We start from the raw sequence: 13713 nt of genomic DNA on the forward strand, positions 1-13713 counted from the left end.
TGTACAGTGATCGCAAAACACGAAAAACCACATCGATAAAAGATGGCGGCCTCAAAGCAGCTGTTCTGTTTGGCGCCTATCATCATACTTCATACTAATATTATAAATGTTTGCTGTTGTGCTGCACTACAATAAGCTTGTAATTTTCAGATTTGATGTCGTGTTTTGGCAAACTGTCAAATTGGGATGACCTGACGACACAGGGGCGGAGATCGTTCAAATCCACCCTACCCGCGATGTGGACCAGTCGAAGCAATTTTGATGCTTGTATTCAGGATTATGATTTTACAGGTAAATAACATATAAGGTCACCTATTTTGATTTTAAGTATGGAATGTACCGGCTACACTCACGTATTTAGTAGATGCAAGTCCGACTAGTTTCGAACCATCCGGGGTCCTTGTTCATAGGGACTCGGCTCGCTGCGTGTCGTGGGTTGCGCCGCGGCCCGTGCGGACCTCTGTGAGGGTGCCTGAGGTGGGCGACTTGTGCTATAGGACAATGCTACCTGCCTTTCATGATTTCTAGGACCTTGAATCATGAAATTTGGCAGGTAGCAAACTTAGAAACTAGGTCAATGGGAAGTACTCTAAAGGTTTTGATTCCCTTGATGGGTCTTGACAGGCACGACAGACAGACAGATAGACAGACAACGAAGAGCTCCTTTTTTCTGGAGGTGTGGAACCATAAAAACCTTTTTTCATGCTTTGAGAGTTGACTTTTGAAAAAAAAAAAAATTACAATTGGCAGGTTGTCCTGCCTGGGTCAACGCCATGGTGTCCACATACAGGAATAGCGAGAGAACTACAAGGTTCACGGAGTTAGACAAGTGGCCGAGGAAAGCCTTCGATATATCCGCCGTGAGTATTGATTTGTATTGAGCTTTTGGACTTTGGACGATAGGTATTATGGTTCCGTATTTGAAGGATGCCAACGGTACCTATTACTACTCTGTTCGTCCATCCGTCTGCCCGTCTGTATGTCACGAACGTAATATTATGTAGAGAGTTGAAATTTTCACAGAATGTTTCTAATATCGCTATATATATATATATATATATATATATATATATATATATATATATATATATATAGGGGTAAAAGGGTCCCGTTGGCACCCTTCGGATATGGTACCCCGAAACCAAGATGGCGAATTTCAAAATGGCTGCCATGCAAAAAAAATAGTTTTAGGGTTCCGTACCCCGAAAGGAAAAACGGAACCCTTATAGGATCACTTTGTTGTCTGTCTGTCTGTCCGTCATGTCTGTCAAGAAAATCTATAGAGTACTTCCCGTTGACCTAGAATCATGAAATTTGGCAGGTAGGTAGGTCTTATGGCACAAGTAAAAGAATAAATCCGAAATTTATGGTTACATCACAGAAAAAAAAAAAATTAAAAATGTGTTTCAATTTTCAAAGTAAGATAATTATACCAAGTGGGGTGTTATCATATGAAAGGGCTTTACCTGTACATTCTAAAACAGATTTTCGTTTATTTTTATGCATAATAATTTTTGATTTATCGTGCAAAGTATCGACAAAATACCCAAGTAGATACGGAACCCTCGATGCGCGAGTCTGACTCTCGGCTGGTTTTTTTATTATTTCCAGTTAGTGGAGTGTACAGCCTGGGATCGAATCCGGGACTCTTTCGACATCAAAGAGCATGTTTTGCCGGACTACATACACCCTTCAGACTGTCTCGCTGAGTGGGCCTTCAGGATTATGTTGAGGTATGGAACAAAAAACTGACTGACAAGGAACCAACACTTTAATTTGCTATAATCCGTTGAACCAGGCCAATCTGTATGGTGCAACATGCAGCATACGATATGCACCGCCCGCCCTCCCACTGCTAAACATGCAGGAAAAACCAGTCACCAAGCAAGCAATACGCACCACCACCACGCTGCACCACACAAATTACTTATTGGCTTAAAGCTTTGCTACCATACAATTTGAACGAGTAATTTACAAAGTTTTTACAAAGGTCAAAAACAATGCCAATATTGGGCTTCATCGCAGTCGGATAAAAATTGGTTGTCTGTAAAGTCGGTTTACTGACGATAGTTGAACGTGACAACAAAGGCCGATTGTGCTTCTTTGTCGCTCGTTCCGCGCTCTCGCTTGCACTTCAAGCCTTACATGGAACGCCTCAGAGCGAGGTAACGCCGCATGAGTCATGTTTTTCGTGCGTGCAGCCGGCTCTATCGAATTATAAGATGTTGTCACGTCAAAAATAAATGATTTCAATTGATTTTTAAAGTATTTCAATTGCAGATCCAGTTACTTACCATCTCTAAACGACAACTCAAATGAAGAGATCGATAAGCTGTCCCGCTCGCACGAACTATTGTGGTGTGTAAGTGCGAACGAGAGGGGCTTACATACACAAGCGCTAGAGTGCTGCAAACATCTCTCGTAAGTATAATCATCATCTCGCTCTCACCGGCCCACTACTGAGAACAGCACTCCTCTCTTTATGAGAAGGTCGTTGACTGATTGCGGATTGGCATACTTCACACACCTTTGAGAACGTAATGGAGAACTTTACTAGCTTTGCCCGCGACTTCGTCCGCGTGGGCTACACCAATATCAAACCCCTATTTTACTCCCTTAGGGGTTGAATTTCCAAAAACCCTTTCTTAGGATGTCTACGTCATAATAGCTATCTGCATATCAAACAGCCTGGTTCATCCAGCCGTTCGAGCTGTGCGTTGATAGATCAGTCAGTCAGTTAGACAGTCAGATTTTCCTTTTGTAAATTACTAGCTTATGCCCGTGACTTCGTCCGCGTGGACTACACAAATATCAAACCCCTATTTTACTCCCTTAGGGGTTGTATTTCCAAAAACCCTTTCTTAGCGGATGTCTACGTCATAATAGCTATCTGCATATCAAACAGCCCGATCCGTCCAGTAGTTTGAGCCGTGCGTTGATAGATCATTCAGTCAGTTAGTCAGTCAGCTTTTCCTTTTGTAAATTACTAGCTTATGCCCGCGACTTCGTCCGCGTGGACTACACAAATATCAAACCCCTATTTTACTCCCTTAGGGGTTGCATTACCAAAAACCCTTTCTTAGAGCATGTCTACGTCATAATAGCTATCTGCATACTAATATTATAAAGGCGAAAGTTTGTATGTGTGTGTGTGTGTATGTTTGTTACTCCTTCACGCAAAAACTACAGGACGGATTTGGCTGAAATTCGGAATGGAGATAGATAATATCCTGGATTAGCACATAGGCTACTTTTTATCCCGGAAAACCAAAGAGTTCCCACGGGATTTTGAAAAACCTAAATCCACGCGGACGAAGTCGCGGGCGTCTGCATATCAAACAGCCTGGTTCATCCAGCCGTTCGAGCTGTGCGTTGATAGATTGGTCAGGAAGTCCTTTTATATAATTAGATACCTTATACATATAATTTTTAATTCTTCAATCATTTTGAAAAACCAAAAAAAAAATCAGTTTTCACACAACAGTCAGCAGTCTCCCAATTGCCAATTTTTTTAAATTACTTTTCAGGGAACTGTATGAAAGTGAAACTTTGAAATGGTTACATCAAAAAGTGGTAGCCCTTAGAGCGGTTGCAGTGGAGAAAAATGATCGCGATGGTTTGAAGAAAGCTCTTAATTTTGCAGGTAAATTCATTGTTCCTTACCCGAAGGAAAGAAAGAAAGAAAAAAACCGGCCAAGTGCGAGTCAGACTCGCGCACTGAGGGTTCCGTACTCGGGTATTTTTTCCAACATTTTGCACGATAAATCAAAAACATAAAATATGCATTATGCATTATGCATAAAAATAAATAAAAATCTGTTTTAGAATGTACAAGTAAAGCTCTTTCATATGATACCCCACGTGGTATAGTTATCTTACTTTGAAAATTAAAACATTTTTTTTTTAAAATGATGTAACCACAAATTCGGGGTTTTCAGATTTATTCCTGTACTTCTGCTATAAGACCTATCTACTTGCCAAACTTCATGATTCCAGGTCAACGGGTAGTGCCCTATAGGTTTTCTTGACAGACACGGCGGACGGACGGACGGATGGACGGACAGACAGACAGACAGACAGACAGACAGTAGTCTGTCTGTCTTGAGGTACGGAACCCTAAAAAAACCAGTCAAGTGCGAGTCGGAATCGCAATACAATACCAACCCAATATAACTAGGTCATACGTCCCTCGAAGTTCACATGACCTGTTTTATTCGCAGAAATATATCCGGAAAAGTTTATGGACAAATCGAGCTTCGAAGATGTGCTCGGTATGAGCGAGGTCACACTGCGCTTGAAACGAGACCTCCAATGTAAGTTGACCTTCTTCATATTATACAGGGTGTAACCAGGGCACTAGCAAAACTTAGCATTATTATAATACTACCTTAACACAATCCAATGCCAATAACTATTTGCCTTAACTTTTAGTTTAACTGATTTCGTATTTTCAAACACACATTGTACAGCGTGCAAAACTCGGGTTAATTCCCCACCTACAATGTGGCATTGACTTCGAGTGACCTATTTATGGAACGTTCGGTGATCTCTAGCGTCAGTCAGATGTTTTGACCGACTTCAAAAGAGGATGAGGTTTTCGATTCGTCGGTATCTTTTTATTAAATTTGCAATATATTGTGTAATTTTTTTCGTAGTGTTTTTATGGTATCTTATCAGTAATCATCAGTATTGTCTTTGTTTTTGCTAGCGTTCTGGTAACGCCCTGTATGTAACACTTGTTATCATCATCGATGGACATGTGTCTCTTGTAGAGACTTCTACACGACACAGTCTTGTGTGCGTGTGTGCGTGCGAGCTTGTGTGCGTGCGTGCGGGCGGCTCTGTGTGTGCGTGTGCGTGTATGCGTGAGAATGCATTCACGCGCGCCCGGTCTGAGAAGAAGCCTCACAAGAAGAACAAACTCAGCCGGATTTTAGTTTTTTAAACTTTGTTTTGATTATTTCAGCATTAAAACATAAAGATGTTGACAAGTTACGGAATGAAATATCAAGAAAATTGAATGATGGAGAAATTGTACCAGGAAATGTATTAAAATCAACTAAAAGTACTATGGAGTCAATTTGTGTGATTGCGTTGACTTATTATAATGGACTATGGGATTCATGTACAGGTAAATTCTCTTATAGGTAAACTCAGTTTAATCGATTTAATATACTTTTATATTTAACTTTTCAATTATTTTACAAACATCGCCACTGTCAAACGTCGCCAGAAAGTCCATAAAGTCGGATCAAACCATAGACTCCTAGACAACTGTCATGGTGGTTTAGGATGTGTGTAGACTATCAAGAAATCTATCTCTACGGCCTTCCCGGCGCAGTGGTAAGCGATGTGTCTTATTAGTGGGAGATCCCGATTTCGATTCCCGGCAGGGGTTTGGGTGGCAGGCTTCGGCCGTGGCTAGTTACCACCCTACTGGCAATACATTGCTGCCTGGCGATTTAGCGTTCCGGAACGATGCCGTGTAGAAACTGAAGGGTATGGGTTTAAAAAAATCGGAACGACAACATCATACCGAAAAAAACTGTAGATTTACTTACTTGTTTTATTTCAGGTGCTAAGGAACAAAGTGATTTATTATTGCACATGTCAGAAATCTTAGACCTTTTCGCGAAACTAGATCTAGGTTGGAAAGGCAGACTTTTGGCAGACATGGTCCTAGACAGAGTGAATGACGTCTCTGTTAGTTTAAATTCAGAACTTTCTGGAAAACTTTTGAACGCGGTAAGATGACTAATTTTTAGGGTTCCGTACCCGAAAGCTGCCAACGGGACTCAATTATTAAGACTCCGCTGTCCGCCCGTCCGTCTTTTTTTATTTATTTATCAGGCAACCAAAACAGATTACAATAATGATTCTAACCTAATTCTTAAATTACTACATTATGACCTTATTGCAATCCTATATGGTCGCACAACATGAACATCGTCTGTCCGTCTGTGTCAGCGGGCTGTATCTCGTGAACCAAAATAGGTAGAGAACTGAGAATTTTCAGAATGTGTATTTCTATTGTAGCTATAACAAAAAATAATAAAAATTTCAAAATAGCCACCATAAAAATTAAAAAAATTAAAAAGTGTTATTTATTTCACTGTACGATGGTACGGAACCTATCGTGTGCGAGTTCGACTCGCACTTGACCAATTCTTTGTTCTAGTTCAAGTTACTAAGGCACCAACTAGACGAGGTATCCATAAGTCAGTTAACTTCCAACAAACTAAAGTTTCCTCACCACCAAGATGATATAAAGGCGCTTACACACGAGACAGAGATGGGCAAATACAGGCAGTGCCTGAGTCTGTTGGCGGACCCGGAATATTTGCTGCTGCAGTATTGCAGGGCCTTGAGGAATGCTTTGGAAAAGGATGGTAGGTGTTCACTTTTAGGGTTCTGTATTCAAAAGTTAAAAACACACCAACATAGAGAAACACACCAACTTTTTAAAAGTAAAACCCACCAACTTTTTAAAAGTAAAACCCGCTATGATACGAATTCGTAAAGTAAATCAGTTAACGTTCATGCTTCATACGTCACTTCCGCTGAAAATGGCCGCCAAACAGAACAGCTGTTTTGAGTAAGTTTCATGCACCAACACGACATAAAGGCGCTAACACACGAAACAGAGATGGGCAAATACAGGCAGTGCCTGAGTCTGTTGGCGGGCCCGGAATATTTGCTGCTGCAGTATTGCAGGGCCTTAAGGAGTGCTTTGGAAAAGGATGGTAGGTGTTCACTTTTAGGGTTCTGTATTCAAAAGTTAAAAACACACCAACATAGAGAAACACACCAACTTTTTAAAATTAAAACCCACTATGATACGAATTCGTAAAGTAAATAAGTTATCATGCTTCATACGCCACTTCCGCTGAAAATGGCCGCCAAACAGAACAACTGTTTTGAGTATGTTTCGTGCATCAAGATCGTCCATTGTGCATCGCCATAAAGATGCTAACACGAAACAAAGATGGACAAAAACAGGCAGGCATACTTCATACGTTACTTCCGTTGAAAATGGCCGCCAAACAGAACAGCTGTTTAGAAGTACATAGTTACAAGTGCCATAGATTAAAAGCTTTTTTTAAATTAGTTTTTTTTAAATTTCAGACGATAGGCAATTCTCCCGCGTCTTCACCAATATGACGTCAGCCATATTGGACAACCCATACGCCGGCCCAGACTATCAAGTGCTCTTCAAGTATAAGAAGACTTTAAACGATTTGATTGAAGAAGGTATTATATCATTACTATCTAAATGTATAAAAGGAAAAGATGACTGACTGACTGACTGATAGACGCTAGACAATTCTCCCGCGTCTTCACCAATATGACGTCAGCTGTATCCAAAAATTCATACGCCGGCTCCGACTATCAAGTGCTCTTCAAGTATAAGAAGACTTTAAACGACTCGTCACTCGATTGAAGAAGGTATCTTACTTCTTAGTAATTATTACTAGTTGATGCCCGCGACTTCGTCCGCGTGGATTTAGGTTTTTAAACATCCCGTGGGAACTGTTTGATTTTCAGGGATAAAAGTAGCCTATGTCCTTCCCCGGGATGTAAGCTAACTCTGTACCAAATTTCTTCAAAATCGCTTAAACTGTTGAGCCGTAAAAAGCTAGCAGACAGATAGACACACTTTCGCATTTATAATATTAGTATGGATTATTTACAGATATCTCCAAGGAATCCAAACGCCAAATACTATCATCAATTCAATCAGAGTTAAAAGATACAAGGAAGGACATCCTGTATCTCTCCCATCTCTGTCCCGCTCTAACGCACGAGCTGGAAAGAGACGACAACATGTCAAAGTTGTTATGCTTGAAGAGAGGGGTGTATGTCGCCAAGTTTGAAGAAAAGGTATAAAAATCCAAATAAAATCTAAATTATCAAAATACATTAGGAAATATGGTATTTTGGTTTAAATTGGGTTCAAATATTTTTAGGGTTCCGTACCTCAAAAGGAAAAAAGGAATCCTGATAGGATCACTTCGTTGTCTGTCTGTCGTGTCTGTCAAGAAAATGGAATCAAAATCTATAGGGTACTTTCTGTTGACCTAGAATCATAAAAGGCAGGTAGGTAGGTCTTATAGCACAAGTATAGGAAAAAATCTAAAAATCGTGAATTTTTGTTTATATCACAAAAAAAAATGTGTTCATGAACAAATAATAATAAGTATTTTCAATTTCAATGTAAGATAACTATACCAAATGGGGTATCAAATAAAAGGGCTTTATCTTTATTTATTTAGAATGAAAATTCTAAAATATATATGTATATATTTTTTTATGCATAATAGTTTTTGATTTATCGTGCAAAATGACGGAAAAACTACCCGAGTACGGAACTCTCGGTGCGCGACTCTGAATCGCACTTGGCCGGTATTTTAGTCAACTTATAGTTACTTCATTTAACTGTTCCCAGATATCAGTATTCGTGGACTCAATCCGTCGACCGACGCTAGTGCGGTGCCGACTGTCGGACGGGTCAGTCGCGCGATGCATCGTGAAGTGCGGCGAGCGCAGTCGCCCGCACTGCGCGGCGATGCGACTGCTCGCCGCTGTGCAGCCACGGACAGACGGACGAGTCCGCGCCGGGTACTATGTGAGTCATTCATGGACTACTATCGGAGGATGAGTCGCGTTATCCCACTTCTGATGTCTATACGTACGACCTATATACAGGCTGTAATCAGAACGCTAGCAAAAACGGAGACAGGTTATAGTACTGATGATTACTGATAAGATACCATAAAAAAACTACGATTTTTAAAAAAATCCTGTATTTTTAAAAGTTCACAATATATTGCAAATAAAACATCTGACTGACGCTAGAGGTCAACAAACGTTCCGTAAATAGGTCACAAAAGAATAATTGCAAATTACTGTGCAATTGTAAAATACTTTGCAATTGTTTTTACAGATTATAGCGAATTAAGTTAATTGTTTCTCGTGTACATATTATATCGGCAAAGAATCGGCTGCTTATTAAAAAAAAATTTGCTTGTCAGGTAACGCCGCTAAGTGAGGACTGTGGCCTTATCCAGTACCTCGAAGACCACGAGCGATTCAAAGCTCTGATAAAAACTACGTGCGATGTTGACGGTAAGTACTAAGTATAGTCCATACATGTTGAGAACTCACACGCCATATTTGCTCAACTGTCATGTCAAAAGTACGACTTTAGTCCACGCTGGGCAAGTGCGGATTTGCAGACTTCACCCTTTGAGAGCATTATGGAGAACTCTTAGACAAGCCGGTTTCTTCACGATGTTTTCATTCACCGTTAAAGCGAGTGATATTTTATTTCTTAATACGCACATAACCCTTTAAAGCCTAAGAGTTCTCCATAATATTCTCAAAGGTGTGTGAAGTCCCGCACTTGGCCAGCGTTGGACTATGACCTTTCTGTGAAGAGACCCATTCTCAGTAGTGGGCTGGTGATGGGTTGATCGTGATTATTATAATATGGGACGCCCCGCACACCCGCTCGTCACTGGCGCCCACGTGCGGGTGTGCAGGGCGTCCCCCCGCCTCATACACCGATTGCCATCTCGACTTGTCGCATACTATATGTATGGATTTCAGGTCTGGTGTCAACCATACGTCGCTCAAATGACAGTGAGCTCATTTTGTCGCCAAATAACTCCCTCCAAACATTTGAACAGCTGTGTGCTAAAATACCTGCATATTTACTGAGGTAAGCTAATCTATAAGGGTTCTTTTTTCCTTTTGAGGTACGGAACCGACATACATCCCTCTCTTCAAGCACAACAACCTTGACATGTTGTCCTCTCTCTCCAGCTTGTGTGTTAGAGCGGGACAGAGATGGGAGAGATACAGGGTGTCCTTTCTTGTATCTTTTAATTCTGATTGAATTGATGATAGTATTTGGCGTTTGGATTCCTTGGAGATATCTGTAAATAATCCATACTAATATTATAAATGCGAAAGTGTGTCTGTCTGTCCGTCTGCTAGCTTTTCACGGCTCAACAGTTTAACCGATTTTGATGAAATTTGGTACAGAGTTAGCTTACATCCCGGGGAAGGACATAGACGACTCTTTACTACGGAAAATCAACGAGTTCCCACGGGATTGAAAAAAAACCTAACTCCACGCGGACGTCATCTAGTGAGAAATATATTCGACAGTTTCAAAAGAGATTACTATGACTTTGTTAATTTCTAGGTCCGCCATAGAAGCCACGTGCGTTACTCTGCAAGACTTCATAGTTAAGAAAAAGAACTTTCTGGAATCTCTATGCGACATGACTGTACTTAGCTATTTATATGGTAAGCATAGTTTTAGGTTGAAACGAGACAGATTTATGCCAGCGGTATAATGCTGTCTCGTTTTAACAGTGCAGTCTTGATACTTGTTTTGGTTTGTCGTATCTGCCATATTGGTTATGACGTCACATTGTATCTTTTTACGATCTTTTTACGGCTGTATCGCCACATTTTTACGGCTGTATCGCTTGTGTATCACTGCATAAAGTCACGATGGGTGATCTTCCATATACAGGGTGTTTGGTAATTAGTATATAAAGACGACACGTACCCATGCTACTTTGATGACGAAATAAAATTATAAAAATTTCCATACAAAATTAAAAAAAAAAATGTCAATTAGGGCACGTCAGGGCCATGAAAACTTGGACATTAAAAAAATTTTGTATGGAAATTTATATAATTTTATTTTGTCATTTTACTTCAGCATTGTATTTATCAGATCAAAGTAGCATGGGTACGTGTCGTCATTATATACTAATTACCAAACATCCTGTATTAACTCGTAGGTATAGGCGACCGTCACTTAGAAAACATGATGTACAGCATCCAAGATGGCGGCGCGTGCCACGTGGACGCCGGCGCCATCTTGCAATATGGCGGCATGGAGCTCCCGCCCGCGCGCCTCACGAGGAATATACTCGCTGTGTGTGATTTTACAGGTAAAGTACTACCAATTTTCTAAGTTACGCTACTGTACCTGCGCAGAAATCTTATTTTTGAATGGCGGGAAAATACCGTCTATACCATAAGCTACGTGGATTCCAAAGGCGCCCTCGTCTGAGAAGAAGTTCACAACAAACTCGGCTGGGTATTCCTTTTATCATCACCATTTCATAGAGTATTAGATAGTTCTAATAAGTTGAAGTGATTTTTTTAGTTGATTTTGATAGTTCAAAAGGCAGCTCGTTCGCAAGCTCTCCTCAAAAATAATGGTTTTTAGCAGCTAGCTTGCCTACGGAACCCTACCTTATACGTCTTCTGATACGCACTTGACCAGTAATATTGACTCGGTGTTTCAGTAATAGAAAGCAGGCTGCAAACCGCGCTGTCACATGTTCGCGACTCGCGCGAGTTACTCGTGCCAGCCATCACTGTCTCATTCAAGTGGATGGGAGATAGCGAATTTATGGACAAGGTATGTCACACTATAATATTATAAAGGCGAAAGTTTGTATGTGTGTGTGTGTGTATGTTTGTTACTCCTTCACGCAAAAACTACTGGATGGATTTGGCTGAAATTCGGAATGGAGATAGATAATATCCTGGATTAGCACATAGGCTACTTTTTATCCCGGAAAACCAAGAGTTCCCATGGGATTTCGAAAAACCTAAATCCACGCGGACGAAGTCGCGGGCGTCATCTAGTATTTAATATTTACGAAGTGCTAGATAATGTCTTTAACATGCCGTCAAGCTGATTATTATTTATTATTTACAAATTACAAAATGCTATATGTACAATGGGTCTTGAAATTAAAGTCCAATTATAATCTGCCATGCAATAGCGCGCAATTTTTCCGTAGAATTTTTTTACAGATAGTTAAATACAAGTACATAGTAGTTTTTGATTTATCGTGCAGAATATCGCAAATAATACCCGATTACGGAACCCTCGGTAAGCGAGTCTGACTCGCACTTCACCAGGGTTTTTTTAAATTAATTTGTTAATAATTAATTTATTAATTTATTTCTAGCTACCTCACATCAAGAACTTGATAAACGGTTCGACATTATCCTACAAAGTGACCATTGAAGTTGTATCAGCATCAAACAACAAATATAAGGACAAGTATATTCAACTGTTAGAAGAAGTCTTCGCTGATTTTGATGAGAAAGAAACTTACAGTGTCGAAGAACAAGTGAGTATTAACTTATCTATCATCGTCAACCGGCCAACTACTGAGCACGGGTCTCTTCGCAGAATGATATGCATACTTAAATACCTTTGAGAACATTATGGACTAGCTGACGCCCGCGACTTTCTCCGCGTGGATTTAGGTTTTTAAAAATTCCATGGAAACTGCATATAAAGGATAAAAAGTTGCCTTTGTCAATTTCCAAGATGCAAGCTACCTCTGTACCAAACTCCAAATCGGTTAAACAGATGGGCCTTTATAAGAATCCCGTGGGAACTCTTTGATTTTCCGGGATAAAAAGCCTATATCCATCCGCAGGATGTAAGCTAACTTTAATCAAAACCTTTAATCAAACTCAACCTTTAATCAAAATCGGTTAAACTGTTGGGCCGTGAAAAGCTAGTAGACAGACAGTCAGACACACTTTTGCATTTATAGTATAAGTATGGGTGGATGTGACGCTTTGCCTTAAAATGTGAATGTAACATGTCTACATGGCATAATATTGTATATCAAATCTTTGAAAAGAGCAGCCGCCGAGTTTCTTGCTGGTTCTTTTCGGTAGGAAAGGCATTCTGAACCAGTGGTAGACGCTTTTGACGATTCAAAAGTACTTGTAAAAGTTCAATTGAAAAAAAAATTTTGAATTTGACTACGATATAATATAACTAGCCGATGCCCGCGACTTCGCCCGCGTGGATTTAGGTTTTTCGAAATCCCGTGCAAACTCTTTGATTTTCCGGGATAAAAAGTAGCCTATGTGCTAATCCAGAATATTATCTATCTCCATTCCAAATTTCAGCCAAATCCGTCCAGTGGTTTTTGCGTGAAGGAGTAACAAACATACACACACACTTTCACACAAACTTTCGCCTTTATAATATTAGTGTGATTGAATCTATATAAAGATCTTGATTAATTTCAGGTGTCGAGTTTATTGCGTCAAAGTACGGAACCTCGTCTACTCAGCGTAACAAGAACTGGATGGGAACCCTGGATTTAAGCTGATTAAGAATTAATACAGGATATAACCAGAATTCTAGTAAAAAATTTGCGTTATCATAGTATAATATACTACCTTAACACAATGCAATGCCAATAACCATTTGCCTTATATTGTAGTTTTAGTGATTTAGTATTTTTTCGAACCCGCATTGCGTGCAAAACTCGGGTCAATGCCCCACCAACGACGCGGCATTGACTTCGAGCGACCTATTTTAGGGACGTTCGTTGACCTCTAGCGTCAGTCAGGTGTTTTATTTGCGATATATTGTGAACTTTAAAAAAATACAGGATTTCTTAAAAAATATCGTTTTTTTAAATTATATCTCATCAGTATTATCAAGGTATTATCACTTATATTCATTTTTGCTAACTTTCTGATTACATTCTGTATACATTATGAACAGAAACAAGAAATTTGAGTTTTCCAAATTGTTTAGAAATACTATCAATTAATGTGATTGTTAAAATTTATTGTTGTTACTTTAAGCAAAATGTAAAAATGTGATTTTGATAATGAATGAGTGATTGAATAAAGCTT

At 39.8% G+C, this 13713-nt stretch overlaps 1 protein-coding gene across 1 annotated transcript in view; it reads left to right on the forward strand.

The window, feature by feature from the left end:
- LOC123878815 overlaps positions 1-13213 on the forward strand; it is a 53191-nt gene extending 39978 nt beyond the window's left edge. The window contains exons 43-62 of the mRNA XM_045926146.1: positions 151-291; positions 751-860; positions 1612-1733; positions 2281-2421; positions 3528-3643; positions 4221-4313; positions 4967-5131; positions 5576-5745; positions 6179-6260; positions 6615-6743; positions 7126-7251; positions 7694-7881; positions 8447-8626; positions 9033-9126; positions 9610-9721; positions 10211-10314; positions 10821-10973; positions 11334-11449; positions 12009-12173; positions 13096-13213. Of these exons, the coding sequence (XP_045782102.1) occupies positions 151-291; positions 751-860; positions 1612-1733; positions 2281-2421; positions 3528-3643; positions 4221-4313; positions 4967-5131; positions 5576-5745; positions 6179-6260; positions 6615-6743; positions 7126-7251; positions 7694-7881; positions 8447-8626; positions 9033-9126; positions 9610-9721; positions 10211-10314; positions 10821-10973; positions 11334-11449; positions 12009-12173; positions 13096-13173 (2585 nt within the window). The 3' untranslated portion in view covers positions 13174-13213. The remainder of the gene's footprint in view (positions 1-150; positions 292-750; positions 861-1611; positions 1734-2280; positions 2422-3527; positions 3644-4220; positions 4314-4966; positions 5132-5575; positions 5746-6178; positions 6261-6614; positions 6744-7125; positions 7252-7693; positions 7882-8446; positions 8627-9032; positions 9127-9609; positions 9722-10210; positions 10315-10820; positions 10974-11333; positions 11450-12008; positions 12174-13095) is intronic.
- Positions 13214-13713: the final 500 nt, after the last annotated feature.

The sequence above is a fragment of the Maniola jurtina genome, chromosome 26, assembly GCF_905333055.1.
Source record: "Maniola jurtina chromosome 26, ilManJurt1.1, whole genome shotgun sequence".
Taxonomy (NCBI): Eukaryota; Metazoa; Arthropoda; class Insecta; order Lepidoptera; family Nymphalidae; genus Maniola; species Maniola jurtina.